At 40.6% G+C, this 24,607-nt stretch overlaps 1 protein-coding gene across 1 annotated transcript; it reads left to right on the forward strand.

Moving 5' to 3' along the window:
• The first annotated feature begins 2,559 nt into the window (after window positions 1–2,559).
• LOC148133630 (vomeronasal type-2 receptor 26-like) lies at window positions 2,560–19,957 on the forward strand. Its single transcript, XM_087967537.1, has 8 exons — window positions 2,560–2,716; window positions 6,455–6,757; window positions 7,838–7,952; window positions 10,128–10,419; window positions 11,292–12,128; window positions 17,087–17,305; window positions 17,780–17,909; window positions 18,588–19,957. The coding sequence occupies exons 1-8, from the start codon at window positions 2,560–2,562 to the stop codon at window positions 19,490–19,492; spliced, it is 2,958 nt and encodes a 985-aa protein (XP_087823663.1). The 3' UTR covers window positions 19,493–19,957.
• The last annotated feature ends 4,650 nt before the right edge of the window (window positions 19,958–24,607 follow it).

Raw genomic sequence — 24,607 nt, forward strand, 5'->3', positions numbered from 1 at the left:
AGGTCTTTGTTTAAGTTTAAGCAGGCAAGGTGGGCTTGATTGTCACATAGGCAGCATTTGATGCTATTTTTGCTTTCATTGATGGTTTTAAGAAATCTGAAGCATGTACAGAAGTCTGGGAGGTCATTGATAGAGATATTTTTGTTGTTGTTGTTTGGTAATGAAGGATTTGGAGTTCTGGAGTTTCTAGCTGGCATGGTCAATGACAATAGTATATTAAACAATTACAATAGCGAATTAATATGATAGGTAGACAACTACTTAAAGAATGTTGGTAATTAATAAATGTTAATTGATAAGTTAGAGAACAAATCAAAAGTAAGGTTACTTATTACTAAAATCAATCAATCAACATTACTAAGAATCAATCAATCAATCAATCAATAGACTAGATAATCAAAGATACAGTATTAAATCTCTATCAGTTCAATGAATCAGTAAATTAGTGGTCATTTAGCAATTAATTATTATACTATTATGTCATAAATCAATTATTATAGACAAAGCATTATCTATAAATATTTGGTCTTGAGGTACTGAAATAGTGGAGGTAATGAAGTATTGGAGGTTTGTTGTGTAAAGTTCCTTTGTTTTTCCTTAAAGCCACATTTTTTGGTTTTTGTTTTGTTTTGTTTTTGTTTTAAAGAGGAATCGTTGCTGTTTGATAGATTTGAATGGAGAAGATTTGAATGAGCTGACCAATCATCTACTTTGGAGTTTGGAAAGGATGAGATTTGGGTGAGGGTTTAGTGGAGGTTGTCCAATCAGCTGAGTGGGAATTTAAATTCAGGCTGACTAATCAGCTTGGTGATTTAAATGGAGCTGGGTGATTTATATGGAGACTATCAATTCTCCGTGAGTCTCCTTTGTTCTCCCCAGTTGGTGGCCATTTAGAATTATTTTTGGTGATTTGATTTAAATGGAGACTGTAGACATCATTCCAGTTCTTCCATCATCGGAGTTCACAATCAATCTCAGTTTCAAAAGGCAGTTTTCCTGAATAAAAACCTTCTTCACACCTCTTCTCGTCTAGTCCCCCCTTTTTCGTCCTTTTTCACTCTTTTCTCAAGTCGCCATTTAACTTCCAGAATTAGAGGGTAAAACATAAATTAAGCCACTGCCACTTAATCTCCACACTCACCCCTTCCACTCTGGAATCTTTGCTTTTTAAGTTGTTTCTGACTCAGGTCCACAATAAATCTTTGAGCCATTTACCTGCTCCTTCCTCCCTCTGAAAAATGCACTGCCAATCTATAAGGAGCCAGGGGAGACACTCACCCACAGGTGGGTCGCTTCTAAGCTTGCAGTCCTTGGTGGCAGTTGCCACAAACCCACGTCGGCTTCCCCCTCCTGAGACCAGGCAGATTCTTTAGACCAGGTAGCTTCTTTTCACTAGGCAGCTTTTTCCTCTCCAGGCAGCTGAAAAATTTGTGATTTTTTTTGTCTAGATCCTAGCGGATCGCTCGATCGCCTTACCCAACAAAGGGATGCTGCTCAAGATGGGATTCCTGGACCCTGGCGGGAGTCCCTCACTCCAAATCAGCTGGCTGCCTTTGTCCGAATCCTTATGCTGCTACTTTGTAGATCCCTAGGACCTAATCTATGTATTTTTGTTACTTTTGTTACTTCTACTCCTGTCTCTGAATTTAGTTACTGGTACTTTTGTCTCCTTCAGGCTCCCAGCAGCGTGACTATGCATCTGCCTTGGTTGCCATCTTCCTCCCAGTCATGCATTCATTCATTTCACAGTGGCCTTTCTGACTAGGAAATTGCCCAACAGCTTTAATGAAGCCAAGTTCATAACTTTCAGCATGCTGGTCTTTTACAGTGTTTGGATCTCTTTCCTCCTTTCCTACCTGAGCACCAAAGGGAAGTCCATGGTGGCCATGGAGATCTTCTCTATCTTGGTCTCTGGGGCTGGTCTCCTGGCTTGCATCTTTCTCCCCAATTGCTACATTATCCTACTGAGGCCTGATCTGAATCAGAGAGAAAATATAATGAGGCATAAGAATGTCTGATTTATGTGGAAAGTAGTAACTTTTACTTTAAAACTTTTATTATATTGAACAAGTTAACAAAACCAATCTAAATTCCTTTTTCTGGGAGGGGCATAAAATTCAACATGGAAACACCCAATTCCTTTTTGTGTAGGAAAAATCAAAGGCGCATATTTAGGATTGAAGAGAGCATCCTGGGCAGCAGCACATGTGAAAAGAATCTCTCTCTCTTCATGAATCACAAGCTGAACATGAGCCAAGATGAGCAACTTGTTGCTGATATTCTTTGTCTGATGCAGGTGAAAAATCCACAGAGTCTGTGCTGAATCAACAGGCAGGAAGTGCGAAAAATAAGAGGGAATCATGGTTCCTCCATATTCTACATTGGTTAGACCACATCTGAATATTGCATACAGCCTCAGAGATAGACCAGAACATAGTGGCAGAGTGTAAGATTCAGGCAGGGACAGCATGCACTGAATGGTACCAACAAGTAGCTGATGTTCTGTACAGGAACATATGCACAGTGTATGGACTGGACCTTCCCAAGCCCAGTTGTGACATGCAGGTCCTTGCCAATGAACCAGATAAAGAGGTCATAGAGAAGAAGACAGAGGTGGGGATAGATGCAGCCATGTCAAATAACAGCAACATCAGGAAGAAGGAGGATGGGAAGCTGGAGAAAGGTCAAAAGAATGAACTGGAGAAGATATGGAAAGGCAAAAGGGGTCCCAGTGATAGGGGTCTTTTGGGCTGTTGACTCTTAAATTGGTAGAGGGGCTCCAGCAGATCCGAGGAATAATAGCAGATGCCCAGAAGAGTGAAGTGCAAGGAACTGCTAAGATAACTGTGTCCGTCCTTGTCTTGCTTGATTCAGTGGTGACTGGGGAGGAGAGACCCCACCCTGGATCTTCTTTATGTGAGGTATCACAGGGGTCAGTGCTGTCCCCTCTCCTGTTCCACATGTACATGAGACCCAGAGTAAGCTCATCCAGTGTCACGAAGTGAGGTATCCTTGATATGTTGATGATACTCAATTGTACATCTTTTGTTCGAAATCCATTGGCATGTCCTGTCCTCTTGGATGGGATGCCCTGGCCACCTCCTGGGGACTACTGCAATGTCCATATGGACCCTGCCCAGCCGGAAAAACTTCAGCTTTGCAAATTGCAGTCGCAAAAAAAGTTATGGATAGGGCACATTATCTCTCTGCGGTCGCTGAGCTGCACAAAGAAGCCTGCAGCTGGGTAAGATTTGTGCTGGAGGAAGCAGGAGAAAGTGAAAGTGCTGGCTGAACCAGGACAATAAGAAACTCTTAAATACCCTGCAAACTGAATTGCTTGAATTGCTTGAAGGATACATTGTTTCCCAAAGAATATTGGAAAGCGGTGAAGAAAGCTGTCAAGGGAAAGTTTTTTTTCTTCACTCTCCCTTCCCATAGAAATAGCAGACGGAGATCTGGAAAATCTACTTGGGCACTGAAGGTAATTCAATTTGAAATTTAAAGCCAAGGGACATTGGATTTAAAAACTTAAAATTCTTCCTATTTGTTACAAGGGGAAGGGAAGATTTGGTGATGTCATCTGATTTGTTGGTGTCTTCAAGACCAAATAAGATGGCATTTGGACATTTCTGATCACATTCCATGATGTCTCTGATGAGTAAGGGGATATCATATGTGGAATTATTTGATGGGATAGTAATTATTTGTGGTTGTGGTTTGGTGGTTATTTTTGGTTGTAGTTGTGATTGTAGTTGAAGTAGTAGTTGTGGTAGTGGTTGTTGGGTTGGGATTTGATTTTGAGCTGATAGGTAGTTGCTTATCAGTGCTGTATTTTTTTTCAAGAGAAATTAGGCTTTTTTGTATAATTGTTTCAAAAGGTATTGCTAAGCGTTTTCCTATTGAGTGTGTGAGTGATTCTATGCTATCAACTCTGTCAGGCAGGGTACTTGGTTTGTTTAGCTTAGGAAAACGTGATGGACATAGACAAGGGAAAGTATCTGATGCTTTTAGGAGATCAGCTAGGTCTTTGTTTAAGTTTAAGCAGGCAAGATGGGCTTGATTGTCACATAGGCAGCATTTGATGCTATTTTTGCTTTCATTGATGGTTTTAAGAAATCTGAAGCATGTACAGAAGTCTGGGAGGTCATTGATAGAGATATTTTTGTTGTTGTTGTTTGGTAATGAAGGATTTGGAGTTCTGGAGTTTCTAGCTGGCATGGTCAATGACAATAGTATATTAAACAATTACAATAGCGAATTAATATGATAGGTAGACAACTACTTAAAGAATGTTGGTAATTAATAAATGTTAATTGATAAGTTAGAGAACAAATCAAAAGTAAGGTTACTTATTACTAAAATCAATCAATCAACATTACTAAGAATCAATCAATCAATCAATAGACTAGATAATCAAAGATACAGTATTAAATCTCTATCAGTTCAATGAATCAGTAAATTAGTGGTTATTTAGCAATTAATTATTATACTATTATGTCATAAATCAATTATTATAGACAAAGCATTATCTATAAATATTTGGTCTTGAGGTACTGAAATAGTGGAGGTAATGAAGTATTGGAGGTTTGTTGTGTAAAGTTCCTTTGTTTTTCCTTAAAGCCACGTTTTTTTGGTTTTTAGTTTGTTTTGTTTTTGTTTTAAAGAGGAACCGTTGCTGTTTGATAGATTTGAATGGAGAAGATTTGAATGAGCTGACCAATCATCTACTTTGGAGTTTGGAAAGGATGAGATTTGGGTGGGGGTTTAGTGGAGGTTGTCCAATCAGCTGAGTGGGAATTTAAATTCAGGCTGACTAATCAGTTTGGTGATTTAAATGGAGCTGGGTGATTTATATGGAGACTATCAATTCTCCCTGAGTCTCCTTTGTTCTCCCCAGTTGGTGGCCATTTAGAATTATTTTTGGTGATTTGATTTAAATGGAGACTGTAGACATCATTCCAGTTCTTCCATCATCGGAGTTCACAATCAATCTCAGTTTCAAAAGGCAGTTTTCCTGAATAAAAACCTTCTTCACACCTCTTCTCGTCTAGTCCCCCCCTTTTTTCGTCCTTTTTCACTCTTTTCTCAAGTCGCCATTTAACTTCCAGAATTAGAGGGTAAAACATAAATTAAGCCACTGCCACTTAATCTCCACACTCACCCCTTCCACTCTGGAATCTTTGCTTTTTAAGTTGTTTCTGACTCAGGTCCACAATAAATCTTTGAGCCATTTACCTGCTCCTTCCTCCCTCTGAAAAATGCACTGCCAATCTATAAGGAGCCAGGGGAGACACTCACCCACAGGTGGGTCGCTTCTAAGCTTGCAGTCCTTGGTGGCAGTTGCCACAAACCCACAGCTCGTTTGTTTCCCGCGTCGGCTTCCCCCTCCCGAGACCAGGCAGATTCTTTAGACCAGGTAGCTTCTTTTCACTAGGCAGCTTTTTCCTCTCCAGGCAGCTGAAAAATTTGTGATTTTTTTTGTCTAGATCCTAGCGGATCGCTCGATCGCCTTACCCAACAAAGGGATGCTGCTCAAGATGGGATTCCTGGACCCTGGCGGGAGTCCCTCACTCCAAATCAGCTGGCTGCCTTTGTCCGAATCCTTATGCTGCTACTTTGTAGATCCCTAGGACCTAATCTATGTATTTTTGTTACTTTTGTTACTTCTACTCCTGTCTCTGAATTTAGTTACTGGTACTTTTGTCTCCTTCAGGCTCCCAGCAGCGTGACTATGCATCTGCCTTGGTCACCATCTTCCTCCCAGTCATGCATTCATTCATTTCACAGTGGCCTTTCTGACTAGGAAATTGCCCAACAGCTTTAATGAAGCCAAGTTCATAACTTTCAGCATGCTGGTCTTTTACAGTGTTTGGATCTCTTTCCTCCTTTCCTACCTGAGCACCAAAGGGAAGTCCATGGTGGCCATGGAGATCTTCTCTATCTTGGTCTCTGGGGCTGGTCTCCTGGCTTGCATCTTTCTCCCCAATTGCTACATTATCCTACTGAGGCCTGATCTGAATCAGAGAGAAAATATAATGAGGCATAAGAATGTCTGATTTATGTGGAAAGTAGTAACTTTTACTTTAAAACTTTTATTATATTGAACAAGTTAACAAAACCAATCTAAATTCCTTTTTCTGGGAGGGGGATAAAATTCAACATGGAAACACCCAATTCCTTTTTTTGTGTAGGAAAAAATCAAAGGCGCATATTTAGGATTGAAGAGAGCATCCTGGGCAGCAGCACATGTGAAAAGAATCTCTCTCTCTTCATGAATCACAAGCTGAACATGAGCCAAGATGAGCAACTTGTTGCTGATATTCTTTGTCTGATGCAGGTGAAAAATCCACAGAGTCTGTGCTGAATCAACAGGCAGGAAGTGCGAAAAATAAGAGGGAATCATGGTTCCTCCATATTCTACATTGGTTAGACCACATCTGAATATTGCATACAGCCTCAGAGATAGACCAGAACGTAGTGGCAGAGTGTAAGATTCAGGCAGGGACAGCATGCACTGAATGGTACCAACAAGTAGCTGATGTTCTGTACAGGAACATATGCACAGTGTATGGACTGGACCTTCCCAAGCCCAGTTGTGACATGCAGGTCCTTGCCAATGAACCAGATAAAGAGGTCATAGAGAAGAAGACAGAGGTGGGGATAGATGCAGCCATGTCAAATAACAGCAACATCAGGAAGAAGGAGGATGGGAAGCTGGAGAAAGGTCAAAAGAATGAACTGGAGAAGATATGGAAAGGCAAAAGGGGTCCCAGTGATAGGGGTCTTTTGGGCTGTTGACTCTTAAATTGGTAGAGGGGCTCCAGCAGATCCGAGGAATAATAGCAGATGTCCAGAAGAGTGAAGTGCAAGGAACTGCTAAGATAACTGTGTCCGTCCTTGTCTTGCTTGATTCAGTGGTGACTGGGGAGGAGAGACCCCACCCTGGATCTTCTTTATGTGAGGTATCACAGGGGTCAGTGCTGTCCCCTCTCCTGTTCCACATGTACATGAGACCCAGAGTAAGCTCATCCAATGTCACGAAGTGAGGTATCCTTGATATGTTGATGATACTCAATTGTACATCTTTTGTTCGGGTAAATTAAGCATCATTGTGCATGTCCTGTCCTCTTGGATGAAGGATGCCCTGGCCACCTCCTGGTTGGACTACTGCAATGCGTTCCATATGGAGCTGCCCTTGAAGAGTATCCAGAAACTTCAGCTGGTGCAAATTGCAGTCGCAAAAAAAGTTATGCATGTTTCTGATAGGGCACATTATCTCTCTGCTCGCTGAGCTGCATTGGTTGGTCTCATCACAACAGACTTCAGGACTGTATTATTATTGTATAAAGGTTTAAGCAGTGATTGTCTTCTTTATTTACAGTTTTTAACTGGACTGTTGTATGCTGCTCAGAATCCCTTTGCATGAGATGGGTAGCCATATAAATTTGATCAGTCAATCCTTTCCATTTCTTGTCTTGGGGGTATAACTGAACCAGGTATTCCATCTCGTTATTGACATGATTGCTCACACTTCCTAGGGTACACCTGACTGCCACCATACACCATTAGCACCCATTCTATCTGAACATAGTATGACACAGGCCAAACTCCATCTTCTGCACAGGTGTTCACTTTCAGGTAGGTCAAAATCTCAATTCTCAAGTCTATCTGTTCTGTGGATTAGCCACAAGAGACACAAACATGTTTTTCCCCACCTGATGTGCAAATGACATATATTGCTCAATGGGTAGGACAATTGCTTTTCCCTGAAATAATCAGAAGAACAGTAATTCTTAATGTCTCCCCTGGGGATTTCAACCTACAAAAATCTTCCAAGGTAAAACTTGCTTTGAAAAATATGCCCTGCTGGAGGACCTCAACTGGTCTTCCAGAGAGCTAACTCTGAGCTTTGGTGTGACTCAGCTGCCCTTTCTGTCAAAGCCAAAACACAGGTAAGAGAAGGCATGATTGATACAATGCTTGTTTATGGTTGATTAGTCTTGTGACTTCATTATTAAAATAAATAATGAGATACAACACATAGTCTATTTTCAGTATAGGCCAGAGGGGAACAAATAAAGAGATAAAATACAAATGTGTTAATGCAAAAGGACTTCAGATAAATTTGCCTTGAGGCCATCCAGCTGGCAAGGCAGCCATAACTGTGTAAACTTGCAGAGGTTTCAAGTGCTCCCTGCAATTCTGCTTTCCACAAACCTTGACTTCTGATCTAGCAGGGAAGGTGACAAGCATGATTGGGCTGCCTCTCCTGCTGCTGCTTCTGCTCTTCTGGCTCCTGCCCCCAATGACTGCTAACAATCAATGGATATATTACATGTCTGGTGATCTGGTTATTGGTGGGAATTTACCCCTGGCAGCTCCTTTCCGCTCCAGTATACAATATTTTCAAAATGAACCATCACTTCTTATTTATGAATTCTCGTAAGATTCACCTGAATGGAAAAATATAGATGATTGTTTTCTTTCTTTTGGATTGAGAAACTCCTTTTAGAAATACTTTTCTGGTGATGTTTGCAAAGATCCTTGTAAACAACTTTGTATAGATCAGATTTCTGTCCTTTCCTCAATAAATAGCCAAATTCATGAAATAGGCTAGAATTCCCAGTCTTTGCAGAAGTCTTCCCTCTGGATGATTATACACCATATGAAAGTGGAGAGGGGAAACACCTTGGAGACTTTGCTGGCCTAGTAAAGATGTTCACTTATGTTTGTTTGGACATAAAATCATGGTCTAAAACCCCCCAGAAAGCTCAGTCCTTTTCCAATGTGGGGTACTGCCAAAATCCCTGATTTTGAGAATCAACATTTCTCATGAATAATGGCCTTCACTCCATCTGTGCTGTGACCCCCACTGGAGTCTTTGGGTCAGCAATGGTGACCAGACCTGAAGAAGCTGCTCCAAGAGAGACTCAAATTGATTAGGGTGGAAGAGAAGCAATTGGGGAGGATTCCAGTCATGGAAGCAAAGTGAAGAAGGGAGGTTTTATTTTGAAAAGGCAACTGGGATGATTTTTTTTTGAGGAAAAAACAAGATATATCACAAATTGGGAGTGATCAACCAGGCTGAAAGTTTGCCTTCTAGTAAAGAAGGAAAAGAAAAAGAACTAAAACACATCAAGGAATCCTGCAGAACTTGTGGCTATCATAGCTGGGCCTTCATCAAATCCAAAAAATGACCCAGAATGGCCTCCTCTGCTACAGACAAGGCAGAGACTAACAACCAAGAATACATTAAGGCAAAAACTTAAGGATAAAAAACAAAATGAGCAACATGGTATATGCAAGACAATGCAGTGAGCCATGTGCAGATCTGTTCATTGGGGAAACAAAACAGCCACTTCAACAGCACATGGCACAACATAGGAGATCTAAGCCATCAGGACCAGATTCAGTGGCCCATCTGCATTTGAAAGTTAAGGGTCACTCTTTTGAGGACAGCAAGGTCTACCTTTTGGATAGAGAGGACCATTGGTTTGAAAGAGGGGTCAAAGAGGCCATCTATGTTAGAACTGAGCAACCCATCCTCAACAGAGGGGGAGGGATAAGACAATGTCTATCCCCCAATTTGTGATTCAGTCCATTTGGCTGTTCCAAGAAAATTCCACACTTCTGACTCAGGTGACCCTGAGCTCACTAGTAAACCTCCAAGTACCCACAATGGCACCCACAGAGCATTAAAACCAGTTGACTTCAAAGAAAATACAACCTTTCCATTCTCCCTCCCACCAACTAATCTCAACTGTCAGTAGCTGTCCTTCCATCTCCGTACACATACATCCAATACAATTGATGAAACATCCAAGGTGAAACATTTTGTTTTTTTCTCAAAAATCAGTCTAGTTGCCTTTCCAAAATAAAAGCCACTTTTGATGCAACTATGACCTGGATGATTGAAAATCTTCATGGACATATGAAGAAGGAAGGGATGGTAGAATCATATAAAATATTCCATGATGTGGAGATAGGGCCTTTCTCCTCTCTCACTAATCTTAATAATGAAACTTGGGACCTGCTGTTGAAAACTAACCCCAAAAATATGACAAGGCAAAGTCCACCTGCAGGCAGGATTTCCTTGCAAGGTCCCCCTCTGTTTTTTCTCACTATAGGCCTATACCCAAAAACTTCCAACAGTTCCTGGCCTTAATGTTTGCAGTTAAAGAAGTCAACAAGGATCTGTTTCTCCTCCCAAACATCACCCTTGGCTTCCACATCCAAAACAATTACCAAAAGGAGTGGTGGATTTCTTGGATCAGCCTCTCCCTGCTCTCCACTCGAGGCCGAATGGTTCCAGGTTATAAATGTTACATGAAGGACCCTCTACTCTCTGTCATTGGATGTGATGACCCCAAATCCTCAAGGCTGATGGCTTCCATCTTCAGCATCTTCAAGATCCCACAGGTAAGCACTGGATACAATATAGAACACACAAAGAACAGAAACACACACAGAAGCTAAGGATGAAAGCAAAGGTGTTACGAGCGGACACACATCAGAGTTATTTTGATTTTGACCATCCATCCTATAGATGAGTTGATTTCTGTATTTTTTATGTGAAGATACATTTTTATATAACCACAAAGCAATATTGATATAATTCTGAAAGAGGAATTACTTCCTGACATTCATAGAAGTTCATCATCTTTCTGCACCTTTCAGTGGAGTTTATTCTCTGCGTGGATGTTTTGTTCCTTTGACTTATGATCTATCACAGCCAGGCAAAATAGAAAACCGATGTCTCTTCCTTAGAGGGGAGGAAGATGAAGCTTTCCACTCACAATGAGTAAATCTGACTGGTGGGGCAAGAAATCACACAATGGGGGCCCTTAAAGTCACCATTAAAGTGAACATTGTGTCAGGGTTCTGACCAATTCCATAATAAAATTAGCAGTCTCAAGCCATTTAGAAAGAAAAATCCAGTGGTTTATTAGGAGCGCCATGTTGGCTCTACCTATGGGAAGCCAGCTCTCACTTCACTCAATTTGCACCTTGGCTCTGACCCTCTTTCCTCTCCCCCCAAAGTGTGTTACCAGTCACATTATCCAACGAAGCAATTTTGCGGGTTGTATAAGTCACTCCCTCCAGCCATTGTGGGTCTCCATGGAGATGGCCTTGACTTTGGCTGGCAAGGCTCTATCCTGTTTTGACTGAGGTGTAAATTCCTTGGTGCAGCTGCGAGGCCCATCCCCCGACCTATGGAAACTCGGGAGCAGGTCAGGGAAGCTTTGCAAGTCAACACTTTGTTTCTAAAAGAGGATTTTCATTTTTTCCAGCTTGGTGTTGGCTTTGAGTTTTCTGAGGGAGAGAGAAGAGTTTATCCTTCCTTCTTCCAGATAAATCCCAAGGAATCTCATCAGTGTGTGGGTTTAGTCCAGCTGCTCCTGTATTTCCAGTGGAACTGGGTTGGGCTGGTGGCCCCTGAAAATGATGATGGAGAACTTTTCACCTCATCTCTGGTACCAATGCTCAAGGAGAAGGAGATCTGCCTGGCTTTTGCTGAAGTGATGAAATCTGATTTTTCTGCTACTTCAGATTCAAAATTACAAGATATTTTCAACACTTGGTCTAAAGGGGAAGTGATTATTCTGTTTGGAGACTCTAATACTATTGCAAATGTACACGCAGTTGTGTATCTTTATGGCATATTTAGAAAAGCAACATTTCTGAAAGTTTGGATCTTTACATCCAATTGGAAACTTAATGTGCTGAACTCTCAATATCTGTTGAAAAATATAAAGCCCTTCCATGGGGCTTTGAATTTTAGGCACCACACTGGGGATGTCTCAGAATTCAGCCGTTTTCTCCTGTCTTTAGATCCTTTGAACCCACAAGAAGATGTCTTTCTCCCACTATGGTGGGAATGGGTCTTTGACTGCAACATCCACAAGCCTGGAAAGACCCCTCCAAAGGGGAAAAAACCATGTACAGGAAAGGAGAATGTACAGAATCTGCCATCCTATCTGTTTGAAACAAGCATGACTGGAGAAAGCTACAATATCTACAATGCCATTTATGCTCTGGCACACGCATTACATGCAATGCATGGACCCAAAGGGCGACCAGCCATGCTGAGACTTGGAGAGAGGATCTCAAATGTCCAGTCCTGGCAGGTAATCTCTGGGTCTCAGATCCACCACCTCACTTCTTCTTTTGTCTTACTTCAGGGCCAGCCTGCCATAGATGCTGGAGTGGAGGGAAGCTTTTTGGGAAGGGGAATGGAGCACCTCTGATGTACTTTGGGCCAGCTGGAGAAAACATCTGAAGGACAACCGGCCAGAGAGAAAAGTGCAGCTGCATTCCAAGAACTGCCAAAAACTTCTCTTTTGATTATGATTGGGCATGAGGGGCCAATGGGAGGACAGGCCTGTGAAACAGGGGAAGTTTACGAGGGAATTGTCACGGGATCCTAAAACTTGGCTTTGCCTTACTGTACTTCCTTTGAATTTGGCAAAACCAAACCTTGCCCTCAAAAATGAAGTCAATGGACTGTTTCTGCCTTCTGAGTTGATGTGGTGGTTATCCGACAGCAGGTGCAGATGGCTGAGGAGAGCGAGGACACAGATGAGGGGCCAGGACCATTAGGGAGTGGACTGCTGCCTTCAGAGATTGTGGGGGATGGCAGCAGCAATGAGGAGGTTCCCGAGGAGTCTGTGCCAAGTGAATGCGTGAACGCAGGGTTGCACGCAGGAAAGAGCAGCTACAACAGCACGGGTGACTCGGGAATAAGGCTGCAAGGTAATGGCACCTACTTCAAGAAGATAAAAGGCAGCTGTGCAGAGAACATTCTTTGTAGGAAGCAAAGACGTTTTGAAACTCAGCCTCGTGGACATTACAGTTGGTATTTTAAGACTATTGTACTGAAAACTATTTCTTATCTGTTGTTTTTTGCCAAATTTTTGCAAGGCTCTTTCTTGTCAGAGCTGATTAGTTGGAAGCAGCCTTTTATCTGTGAAGAAATAGAATTCTTAGCTGAACCAATCAAAGGTTGTGCTGCTGCCTTTGTCTTGTGTTTGCTCTCTTGGAACTAGGTTGGGTCAGGACAGTTCAAGTCAAGACAGATCTTATTCACGCCACAGATCTTTAGAGAGGAAGCTCCCCATGTCAATTTCTTGAGTTAAATATCTTTATGGCATCATATCCCTGCATCAAATCTGCGTAAAACCAGTGTCAGGGTTCCAGAGATTGCCCTAATTAAATCATGAGCCTCGAGCCAAGCTCCAAAAAGATCCAAAAGATTTATTAGGAGCAACATGTTGGCATTGACCCAAATGAAGCCCACTCTGCCAGGGATGGGATTCAAATTTTTTAACAACCAGTTCTGTGGGCATGGCTTAGGTGCTTTTAATATTATATATATTATATATATATATATATATATATATATATATATATATATATATATAGATATATATATATATATATATATATATATATCTGAGGTTCTCGCAAATTTGTATGTGGATCTTTGGTTATTCGGTTTTCTCCTATAAGATTGAAATATATATATATATATATATATATATATATATATATATATATATATATATATATATATATATATATTTTCTTAAGTTTTCGGTACTTACATGTATGGTGTTCAGCTTGGTTCGGGTATTTTCCCACGTCATTGCAGTTCTTTTAAAGTTGTAGCAACGTTTCAGCAGAATCTCATCTGCCATCATCAGGCTTCTGTATTGTGTCTGTCTGTGGGTCAGACTTTTACAGTGGTTTCAGATTTAAATTTGGGGCAGCCTATTGCTGTGCCAGAATGGTTTTTTCTTCATCCTGATTGGTTGGGAGTCTTGGTCTGTGTTTATTGGTCTTGGAGTTTGCTGTGTTCTGCTTGATGGGTGTCTCTGATATCTTCTGTCTGTTTTTTGGCTCTTTTTGTATCTTGATTGGCTGGCAGCATTGTGTTACTTTAATGGAGGCCTTTAGTGCAGCTTGGCTTCGGGTAAATGGACGGCTATCATTAGTTAGGAAGCTGGGTTTCATCTGGGTGCCTGGTTGGGGTGTGTTTGAGCTGGAGGTATCAGGGGGGATCTGTTTGTGCCCAGGTGTTTGCCTGGCTTGTGGTATGGAGATTTTTTTGTTTGTGAGTGCAGGCTTCCAAATGATTGACAGCCTGGTGGAATCATCTCTTCTATTCATGCTTTCTGGTCTTTTTTCAATCTCTATGGCTTCTCTGATGACTCTGTGGCTAGGGTTTTCCATAGTGGCCAGGGTTTTGGTGCCATTGAAGTTGATGCTATGGCCTGTGGCTTCCATGTGTTGGACTAGTGAGGAAGTGTGTTCCAGCTTTTTGACTGCATTTATGTGTTCATCCAGGCGGGTACTTATTCTTCTATTGGTCTGTCCAATGTATGTGGCCGGGCATGATATCTTTGGTTATTCGGGTTTTTCTCCCAAATAACCAAAGATCCACATACAAATACCCGTGAAAACCTCAGAAAACATATATATTTGATTTTAGTCATTTAAATCTAATAGCCAAAAATCCAAAAATCACCAAGTAATCCAAATAATCCAAAACTGTTTCTTCTTGCTGCTTTTTTCCACTTTCTCTTCCTGGGGTTCTATTATTTTGTAACGAAGTTTCAGTTAGAATGTACCTTTTAGGAATCTTGTTAAGGTTTCACTATAAGTTCCTTTTAGTTCCAGGCAGTCTCCTCCATTTTTCTTTCCTTTTCTCTCCTTTCCTGCTTTTAAAGGTTTTTGAGTATCCAAAAGTCTTTATTATCCCTTTGACATTTTATTTTCAGCTTAAATGCCTATTGATGTCAAAGTGGATTTTTGTCAATTTCTTACTTAAATCTCTTAGCTGTCAGTATAAGGAAGGGAAGAAAAAAAAGCCAAATCGTTTCCCTTCCCTCTCTCCTTCGCTGCCTCAAAGTGTTCTTTAGGAACAAGGTTATTTTTTATAGTTCAAATTCCAGGGTACCTTACGTTGTTGCTTTTTCAGTTTAACTCAGTCAACCAAAGCTTTCTCTTCTTATCTCCCTCCTGCACATTCTTTCCGGTCGAGTTATTCTTTGAGGTGGCCATTTCTGACCACCACTGCAACTGCTCTCCTCGACCCTGCTGGTGGTCTCCCCCCTCTTCACCACCTCTACGGGATGGCTCTGGGTGCTCTGGTGGTGAGCACGGATCTAAATCGCAGCACGATCGCGGATTTCGGTTCATTGCCAAAGAAGCTCAAACTGGAAGTCCATGTTTACTTAGATTGTTCCAGTTTGCTCAAACTGGAAGTCCATGCTTACTTAGATATATCATTTTCTCCTCCTTTTTGAAATGCATAAATATAATAAGTTCATCCTTGTTTCTGCAGACGTACCTTCCATTATTTCTGGAGAAAATTCCTCCAAGGTGCATCTTAATGACAAATTAAGTAGTGAGCCTTGATTATTTGTTTGGGTCCTGCATTTTGGTCCCACAACAATTTCTAAATGAGTTACCAGTTGCTCTTTCATTCTAGGTTCTATTTTTTTCTAGCCAGGAAGGCAGCATAACCACCTTTCCTTGCCAGCCTTCACTTTTAAGGATTGGGAATTCTGGTCCATTTTCCAGGGTTTAACTCCCTTTTACTCAACACTTCACCCTATAGCGTCGTCTCCCTTCCAGCCTTGATTCTTGTGTTATAACCATGCAATTTTCCATTTGACTGAGTTGCTTCTCCATCACACATTCCTTGGGAGGAAATAATTTCTTGTGGCCAGATTTCTATAACTGGTCTGCATCTTCGGAAGGCTCATAAGGCTGAAAGGCTCAGCTCCACTTTGCTCAGCCGTGGCAGCTTCAGAGCCCCCTTGATCACTCCACCAAATACCCCTCCTTCTTTTAATTCTCCACCTCAATGTCCTTCTACTCCTACACCCATCCCCTGTGCCCCTCAGTGCTGCCTCTCTGTGGCGTTTGGTTTTCATGGTTTTGTAAGTTGCAAGAACTAGATACCTGATGAATTAGTAAGATTAGGGGTGACATGATGGCTGTCTTCCAACATCTGAGGGGCTGTCACAGAGAAGAAGGGGTTGACTTCTAATCCAAAGCACTTTAGGGCAGGAAAAGAAGTGAGAGATGAAAGATTAAGAGAGAATTAAAGAAACGTTTTCTGACATTCTTAATTAGAAACAAAGAAACTGTCAACTCTGAAGCTGGCCTGTCTGAGGCAATTTTATGCTGACACACCGAAGGAGAGTGACAGGGAGGGGAGAATGGAGATAATTGGGGTGTTGTAAATAAAACAATATACTTTTTCTTGGGAACCAAGGACATTCCTGCAGGTGCTTGGAAGGAGGGGACAGGAGTTTCCCAGCAACTGGACAGTAACATGATTGGACCATGTGACTAATTGTTTTGGGAAAGTGAAAAACATTTACTTTTAATTAGGTGGAAACTTCAGGAATAGTCAGAGTCGGTTTTCACCAGCCTGTGCCAATAGGATATATCCAAAAAAATTGTTCTTTGAGGAAATTGCCTTCCTTGGAGTTTTGTTTGCTGAGGGTGTGTTACTTGGAACCCTGACAGAAACATAGAAAATGGACAGCAGAAAAAAACCTAAGGGTCCACCAAGTCTGCCCTTTGAGTTTATCTTTTTTATTTCTCTTTAATTTATTTTTTATTATTCTTTACAAATTATTTTTATTTCATTTCAATTTGTTGTTGGATGACGGATATGTCTTTAACTCAAGCATGTTTAAACTCAGATACTGATGATTGACCCACAACCTACACTGGGAGTTGGTTCCAAGCTTCCTCTACTCTTTCTGTGAAGGAATCCTTTCTAACATTATTTCTGAACATCCCTCCTGTCAATTTGAGGGCATGTCCCCCATGCTCCTCATTCTTCTTTAGGATCGAAAATAATGCCTTCTAGAACCCTATTCATACCCTTCATCTAGGGTATGAACCTTCATCAGGTCATTGTCCCCCTTTCCCTTCTGTCCTCCAGTTGTCCATATTCAGGAAAATCTCCTAAGACGGTGACCAGCCCAGAATGATAGCAGCCATTATGTCTCATTTGGGGCTTTCAGCCAATGATTCCAATTTTTGAAGATCTCTTTTCTTTCAGCTTCTTCCCTATTTGAGGAATGTCCAGTTCAACAACAGTGCTGGTGATGAAATCTCCTTCTCAGAAAATGGACTGGGATCTGCTGGTTATGATCTTCTGAACTGGGTTTTCCTCCCCAATTTATCGTTTGTCCCTGTGAAAGTTGGACAAATAGATCCTGGGGCTCCCCCAGGCCAGGATTTCACCATCAACTCCAATGCAATTGTCTGGTCAAGAAAGGTGAGCTGGAAGGTCAAATATATTCAGCAAAAGACTCATTCTCTTCTGGGGATTCAAAACTTCCTCCTTACTGGAAAACAGGTCACTGAGTCAGAAATTTGGTGACCATCTGTTTAGAAAAACATGGTTTGCATGTAAAATATTTGACGTTCTGCTTGAAATCCAGGATGCATTTAGACCAGCCAATACCTGTTTCCATAGACGATTCCCATTCAATTAGATTCCCATGACTGTTTTTTTAGGAAAGCTGTAGTTCAATTCCCAAGTCTTCTTTTATGTGCCAAGTCCCAGTTCCAATCTCTAGAATCTATCGGTGGTGTGGAGTGTCACTGGCTTTAATCCCCCTATAGCATTTCCTGGGTTCCAATAGACACTTTTTAAACATGTTGACAATGGAAACAAAAATGTACAAATGAATACATGAAACATATTAATTGCTTAGGCCACTCATAGCATTTCTCTTTTCTCTTCTAGAAGGTGCCCTTTGCCAGGTGTGGCATCAAGAGGTGTCAGGCAGCAGAGAGGAAGAGAGTTCCAGAAGGCAAGGAAGTTTGCTGCTACCAATGTGCCCCTTGTCCAGAAGGCACTATTTCTAATCAGACAGGTAGAGCACACTTGGAAGTGTAGATCTTCCAAGATGAATGAAACCATTCAGTAGAAACAACTATGAAGTTTTTTAAATGTTGACATTTTTCAAAATATTCATCCTTTGCAGCAGAATCTTGGAGTTGATGGATCTAAATTATCCTCCTAGCCACCATTCCTGCTCCACAGCAATTTAATGCAGGATAGTTTCAGGGCAGAATTCATGGGTTCCCTTTCTAGATTTTCTAGTCCTTCTCTTGCAACCCATCAAGAAAACCAGCAATCAAACTTTCCATGAAGGAGTGGGTTGTTGAGGGTCAAGTTTAAATTTTTATTATTTAAGATGAGCATCTTCTGTCAGCGCTATCAGTCTCCCAGGAGGTTGATAGACCTGTTGGAGAAAGGGGAGATCCAGCTAACTTTGTCTTCCTGCCCTTCCCTATAGAAGCAAATAGTCAGAATGAGTCAATCCAAAATCCAAAGTAGAGAACTTGTTTGTCCCAAAGGTGCTTTTTCAAGAGGAAATGGGACTTTCTGGTTTTTCTTTAAACTTCTTGGATGAGAATTGAAGTCTTCAGAAAAAAGCAGAAATTCTAATTGCCTCTTGAAAAATCACCTTCAATATTGAAAAATCAATATTGAAGGATGCTTTGCCCCTTTTTTACATACCACCAAGTGTAAAGTGACTTTATTTCAGATGCAGCTTCCTGTGATCCCTGCCCAGAAGACCAGTATCCCAACAAGGACAAGGTCCAATGCATTGCCAAGAAGCTCCACTTTCTCTCTTATCAAGACACCCTGGGATATGCTTTAGTTTCTCTCACTCTTTCTCTCTCCATGATCACATTGGGAGTCCTGGCAGTTTTCTTTAAACATCGTGACACACCAATCGTCAAGGCCAATAACAGAGATCTCACCTACCTCCTCCTGGTCTCCCTCCTGCTTTGCTTCCTCTCCTCCTTCCTCTTCATTGGTCGACCCAGGAAGCTCACCTGTCTCTTCCGACAAACTGCCTTTGCCATTCTCTTTTCTCTTGCAGTCTCCTCTGTCTTGGCAAAAACTGTCATGGTGGTTCTGGTCTTCATGGCCACCAAACCAGGGAACAGGTCAAGGAAACTCTTAGGAAAATCACTGACCAATTCCATTGTCATAGCATGTTCCCTGATCCAAGCCGTTCTTTGTGTCACCTGGCTGGTAACCTCCCCTCCATTTCCCAACTTGGATTTCCACTCCTTGACTGGTGAGATCATTTCTGAATGTCAGGAAGGCTCAGCTTCAATGTTTTATGCTGTCCTCTCCTACCTGGGTTTCCTGGCCCTCGTCAGTTTCACTGTGGCCTTTCTGGCTAGGAAATTGCCTGACAGTTTTAATGAAGCCAAGTTTATTACTTTCAGCATGCTAGTCTTTTGCAGTGTTTGGATCACCTTCCTCCCCAGCTACCTGAGCACCAAAGGGAAGTCCATGGTGGCTGTGGAGATCTTCTCCATCTTGGCCTCTGGGACTGGTCTCTTGGCTTGTATCTTTCTCCCCAAATGCTACATTATCCTACTGAGGCCTGATCTGAATCAGAGAGAAAATATAATGAGGCATAAGAATGTCTGATTTATGTGGAAAGTAGTAACTTTTACTTTAAAACTTTTATGATATTGAATAAGTTAACAACACCACTCTAAATTCCTTTTTCTGGGAGGGGGATAAAATTCAACATGGACATATCCAAGTCCTTCTTTTTGTGTAGAAAAAATCAAAGGCACATATTTAGAATTGAAGAGAGCATCCTGGGCAGCAGCACATGTGAAAAGAATCTCTCTCTCTTTATGAATCACAAGCTGAACATGAGCCAACATGAGCAGCTTGTTGCTGATATTCTTTGTCTGATGCAGGTGAAAAACCCACAGAGTCTGTGCTGAATCAGCAGGCATGAAGTGTGAAAAATAAGAGGGAATCCTGGTTCCTCCATATTCTACATTGGTTAGAGCACATCTGAATACTGCATTCAGCCTCAGAGACAGACCAGAACGTAGTGGCAGAGTGTAAGATTCAGGCAGGGACAGCATGCACTGAATGGTACCAGCTGATGTTCTGTACAGGAACATATGCACAGTGTATGGACTGGACCTTCCCAAGCCCAGTTGTGATCTTTCACACAAAGTTGTGGAGAACAACAGGGCTAAGATCCTCTGAGACTTCCAAATCAAGGCAGACATGCAGGTCCTTGCCAATGAACCAGACAAAGAGGTCATAGAGAAGAAGACAGAGGTGGGGATAGATGCAGCCATGTCAAATAACAGCAACGTCAGGAAGAAGGAGGATGGGAAGCTGGAGAAATGTCAAAAGAATGAACTGGAGAAGATATGGAAAGGCAAAAGGGGTCCTAGTGATAGGGTCCTTTGGTCTGTACTCTTAAAGTGGTAGAGGGGCTCCAGTGGATCCCAGGAATAATAGCAGATAGCCAGAAGAGTGAAATGGAAGGAACTCCCCTGGTGGAGACTGACTCTGAAGGAGAGGAGAGGGAATGGAAGTATGGCTCCGGAGGTTGTGGAGGAGGCTGGGGAAGGGCAGAGGCTGGCTGAGCAATCAGAGGAGGACCCAGGCCCCTCCCCTATCCATCCTAGGGCATGCAGGGAGGAGAGGAAAGGGAGAGACATGGTCTACCAGGAGGAGAGGACCTTGGTCCTTTTCATGGGCTGCAGTTTTGACAACTGAATAACAGGACGGACATGCATATGTGTGAGTGCTGGAAACAAAGCATGGAAATATCTCTAGTTTATGGTTCCGCTCTGAGTTTGGCATCCTTCCCAGTGTGTGTTATCTGTGGACGTCCTCCAGCCCTTATCTTGCCTGCTTTTTGTTTTTTTTTTGCTTTTTTCTTTCTTCTTGTAACTGTGTGGGAGTTTTTTGTCTTCTGTCAAAGATATTCAGAGCTTGGAAGCAAAATGAAGGAATAAAAGGGGCTTCACCTGTTTTCTGTGACTGTGTTTGTTTTGTATCCCACCCTGGGTCATCACACTAAGATACTGTGTCCGTCCTCGTTTTATTTGACTCAATGGTGACTGGGTAGGAGAGACCCCACCCTGCACCTTCTTTATGTGAGGTACCACAGGGGTCAGTGCTGTCCCCTCTCCTATTCCACATCTACACAAGACCCCAGAGTAATCTCATCCATTGTCAGGAGGTGAGAGAAATCAGAATTATTCCATTAAAGAACAGAGCAAATGTAACTCCATGTATAGCCTCTGTGTAATCTAAGAAACTATAACAAGATATTAAGTAAGACATTGTGTAAGGATGTTATCTGTAAGGAAATAACAAGATTATAAATGTCTTAGCACATTCTGGTCAGAAAGCTGGTTGGCAGGTCAAAGAAGATAGTTCGCAGGTCGAGAAACCAGTTGTCATACTAAAATTAATAATGCTGACAATAGTTGGATGTAGCAACTGCTAAGGGGAAGGAGATTACTGGAAATGAATAACTACTGGGATGGAATGCTGGGAAGAGGAAGATTGTCCACCCAGAAATCAACCAATAAAAATAAGGGGCATTAATGGGCTGGAGTTTTGAAACCTTATTTAACCATCATGCATCCCAATGTAAAATGTCTCCTGTGTGTCTACCCACATGAGAGTAGGAGTCCAGCCTTGGCAAACATTTCAATAAAAAAAGGTCTTATATTGTTCCTGTTGATTTCAACCTGAGAAGTTGATATTTTTCAAATGAGATGAGGTATCCTTGATATGCTGATGATACTCAATTGTACAACTTTGCTTTTGGTAAATTAAGCAGCACTCTACATGTCCTGTCCTGCTGGACACCCTGGTAAACTCCTGCTTGGACTATTACTATTGGGCTGTCCTTGAAGGGTAGCCAGAAACTTCAGCTGCTACAAATTGAAGCAGCAACAAAAGTTATGCATGTTTCTGGTAGGGCACATTATCGCTCTTCTTGCTAGTTGCATTGATTGGTCTCATCACAGCAGAGTTGGGGACTCTCTTATTATTTTATAAAGGTTTTAAGCAATGATTGCCTTCTTAATTTACAATTTACAAAATGGGGAGGTGATAAGCAACCTGGGAAAGCCAAGGGAAATCATCAAAACCATAAAAAAGTGAAAGTTAGAATATTTTGGATATGTGGTCTTCCAGTTAGGCTCCCTCGAGGGCGGACTGAATCTATGACCATCCGTGGTTTCAGTTTGTGCTTGCCACTGGAGGGCCACGATCTACCTGATTTGGGTAAAGGTGGTTGGGAAAGGGGAGAATGCCAGCTGAGAGACAACGAGGTTTGAAACTCAAAAAGGGGGAAAGGGGACTTAAAAACTGGAGATTAGAGGAGGTAATTAGAAAAAGGAACATTGTGAGAAATAAACAAAATATAAGGAAAAAGCAGAAAGGAGGATTACAGTAGGAAGCATTAAAGAGGGAGTGAGAAAAAGGGGGGAAATGAAGGGGAAAAGAAATGGGGATTGTTACTTAATGGAATGTATGATAACAGCTAGATCAAATGATAAACAAAAATATGTAAAATACAATTGAATTATATTAATGTATATTAAGGATTTATAAAATGTGATTGAAATGAATTATGAGAAGGATTGTAAGGGAATTAATACCAGTTTTTTCTTTAGGATGAATTTGAATTGATTTTCATCCATTTTATTTAGTTTTTATTTCTTTTAAACTTAAAATTGTTTAGAGGTAATTTAAAGCGGAAGTACTGTGCAGAATCTGACTAAAAGGGGATTTATGTTATAATATAATTATTAGATGATGGAAATTATAATTGTTTAATGGGATAATTTAGAAGTAAAATATTTAATGGGATGTGAAAGGGAATCAACTATAAGAAATGAAGGTGACACATTTTAATTGGCAACTATAGGTGAAACCTTGCTTTGTTATGTTTGAAATATGGATTGAAATTGTACACAGGACAGATAAAAGTATAAGTATAATTATTTTGAACATTATTTTGAAAATATCCTTGAAAAGGATATGTAATAGATTTTAGAAATGAATGAGAGAGTTACAAAATAAGCCTGAGGGAAGCATTTGAGCGGAAAATTAATGAAGAATATTTAAATTAGTGATAAGATATGAAATTGAACATGAAAGATGAATATTTATTTTTATTCTATTTTATTTATTTTGATTTGTCAATCGCTTACAAGATAATAAGTATAAGTATATACATAGTTATGAATACTATGAAATGGGTACATATAAGAAAAATAAAAGAAACAATAGGACAGGGATGGTAGGCACGTTGGTTCGCTTATGCACGCCCCCTACAGACCTCTTAGGAAAGGCGTGAGGTCAATAGTAGACAGTCTAAGGTTAAAGTTTTTGGGGTTTGAGGAAGAAACCACAGAGTCAGGTAGAGTATTCCAGACATTGACCACTCTGTTGCTGAAGTCGTAATTTCTGCAATCAAGTTTGGTGCGGTTTACCTTGAGTTTGTATCTATTGTGTGCTCTTGTGTTGTTATGATTGAAGCTGAAGGTAGGACATTGACAGGTAGGACATTGCAATGTATGATTTTATATACCATACTTAGATCAGACCGAAGACGGCGTAATTCAAGGTTTTCTAGGTCTAGAATTTCGAGTCTGGTGGCATAAGGTATTCTGCAATGAGTAGAGGAGTGGAGAACTCTTCTTGTGAAATATTTCTTGACTTTCTCAACGGTGTTAATATCAGATACGTAATGCGGGTTCCAGACTGATGAGCTGTATTCGAGTATTGGTCTAGCAAATGTTTTGTATGCTCTAGTTAGTAGTGTGATATTACCAGAGAAAAAGCTACGTAGGATTAGGTTAACAACTCTTTCTTTTTTGAAATAAATTTTATTAATTTTTACAAGACAATACACAAACAAACAAGGCATAATAACATAAAAGATCTTTTCTGAAAAAAAACCAATAGAACATAAAGAATAATTCCAAATTACAATATATATATATTTACGTTATCTGTTCAACTTCATATCTTATCCCAACTTCTCTTTATTTCTCCCCTTCATTCTATTATTCAAATTATATTTCTTGCTACTTAAAATTTTATTGCTTTTCAAGAAGAATACACAAACAAACAAAATATAAAACATAAAAACATAAAACATCTTTTCTGAAAGTTGCTTGATCCCGGGTTAAAACTATTTGTACAGACACAAATTCAAAAATCATATTCATTTTATATACCGTTCCATATCTTATTACCATTTTCAATTTTCTATATAGCTTCTTCCCTCTTTTATCTTTCTTAGTTTTATTTTATTTATCCCATCTCAGTTCAAATCATACTTATCATTCTTTGTCTGTTCTATTTCCAGCTATCCATTCATCTTTTCTCTTTGAACAAAAAGCTCTCCTGTACACTGATTGGAGTATGACACCTTTAACTCTTTCCCCTAACTTAATAATACTTAATATAACACTTAACTTGTATTGGGATTCTGTTTAGTACATTCTAAAATTACACAATATATTTTATAAGAAAAAAAAGAAAAAAAAACAAATTTATAGGTATATAAGACCACTATCAATGCCATTAAAAGACTAATCATACATATTAGTACTCATTTATATCTTAAGCATTTTATTCTAAATACACATATAAAAACACAATCTTATGTACCTTACAGAATCCCTTTTCAATTAAGCTTACCCATTGTCTCTAAAAGAATTTTGTTTCTTTAAGTCTTGCTTCCCACCATTAAGG

Source organism: Notechis scutatus, chromosome 1 (assembly GCF_049901735.1).
Source record: "Notechis scutatus isolate UNSWTSFEM ecotype Mainland chromosome 1, rNotScu1.2, whole genome shotgun sequence".
In the NCBI taxonomy this organism is placed as follows: Eukaryota; Metazoa; Chordata; class Lepidosauria; order Squamata; family Elapidae; genus Notechis; species Notechis scutatus.

Bases quoted from the DNA above. Each gene is read 5' to 3' on its own strand.
- LOC148133630 (XM_087967537.1), top strand. From the start codon at position 2,560: ATGCAGGTCCTTGCCAATGAACCAGATAAAGAGGTCATAGAGAAGAAG. The intron at 2,717-6,454 runs GCAAAAGGGGTC...TATTGCATACAG, and splicing joins ACTGGAGAAGATATGGAAAG to CCTCAGAGATAGACCAGAAC. The intron at 17,306-17,779 runs GTGAGCTGGAAG...TTTCTCTTCTAG, and splicing joins CAATTGTCTGGTCAAGAAAG to AAGGTGCCCTTTGCCAGGTG.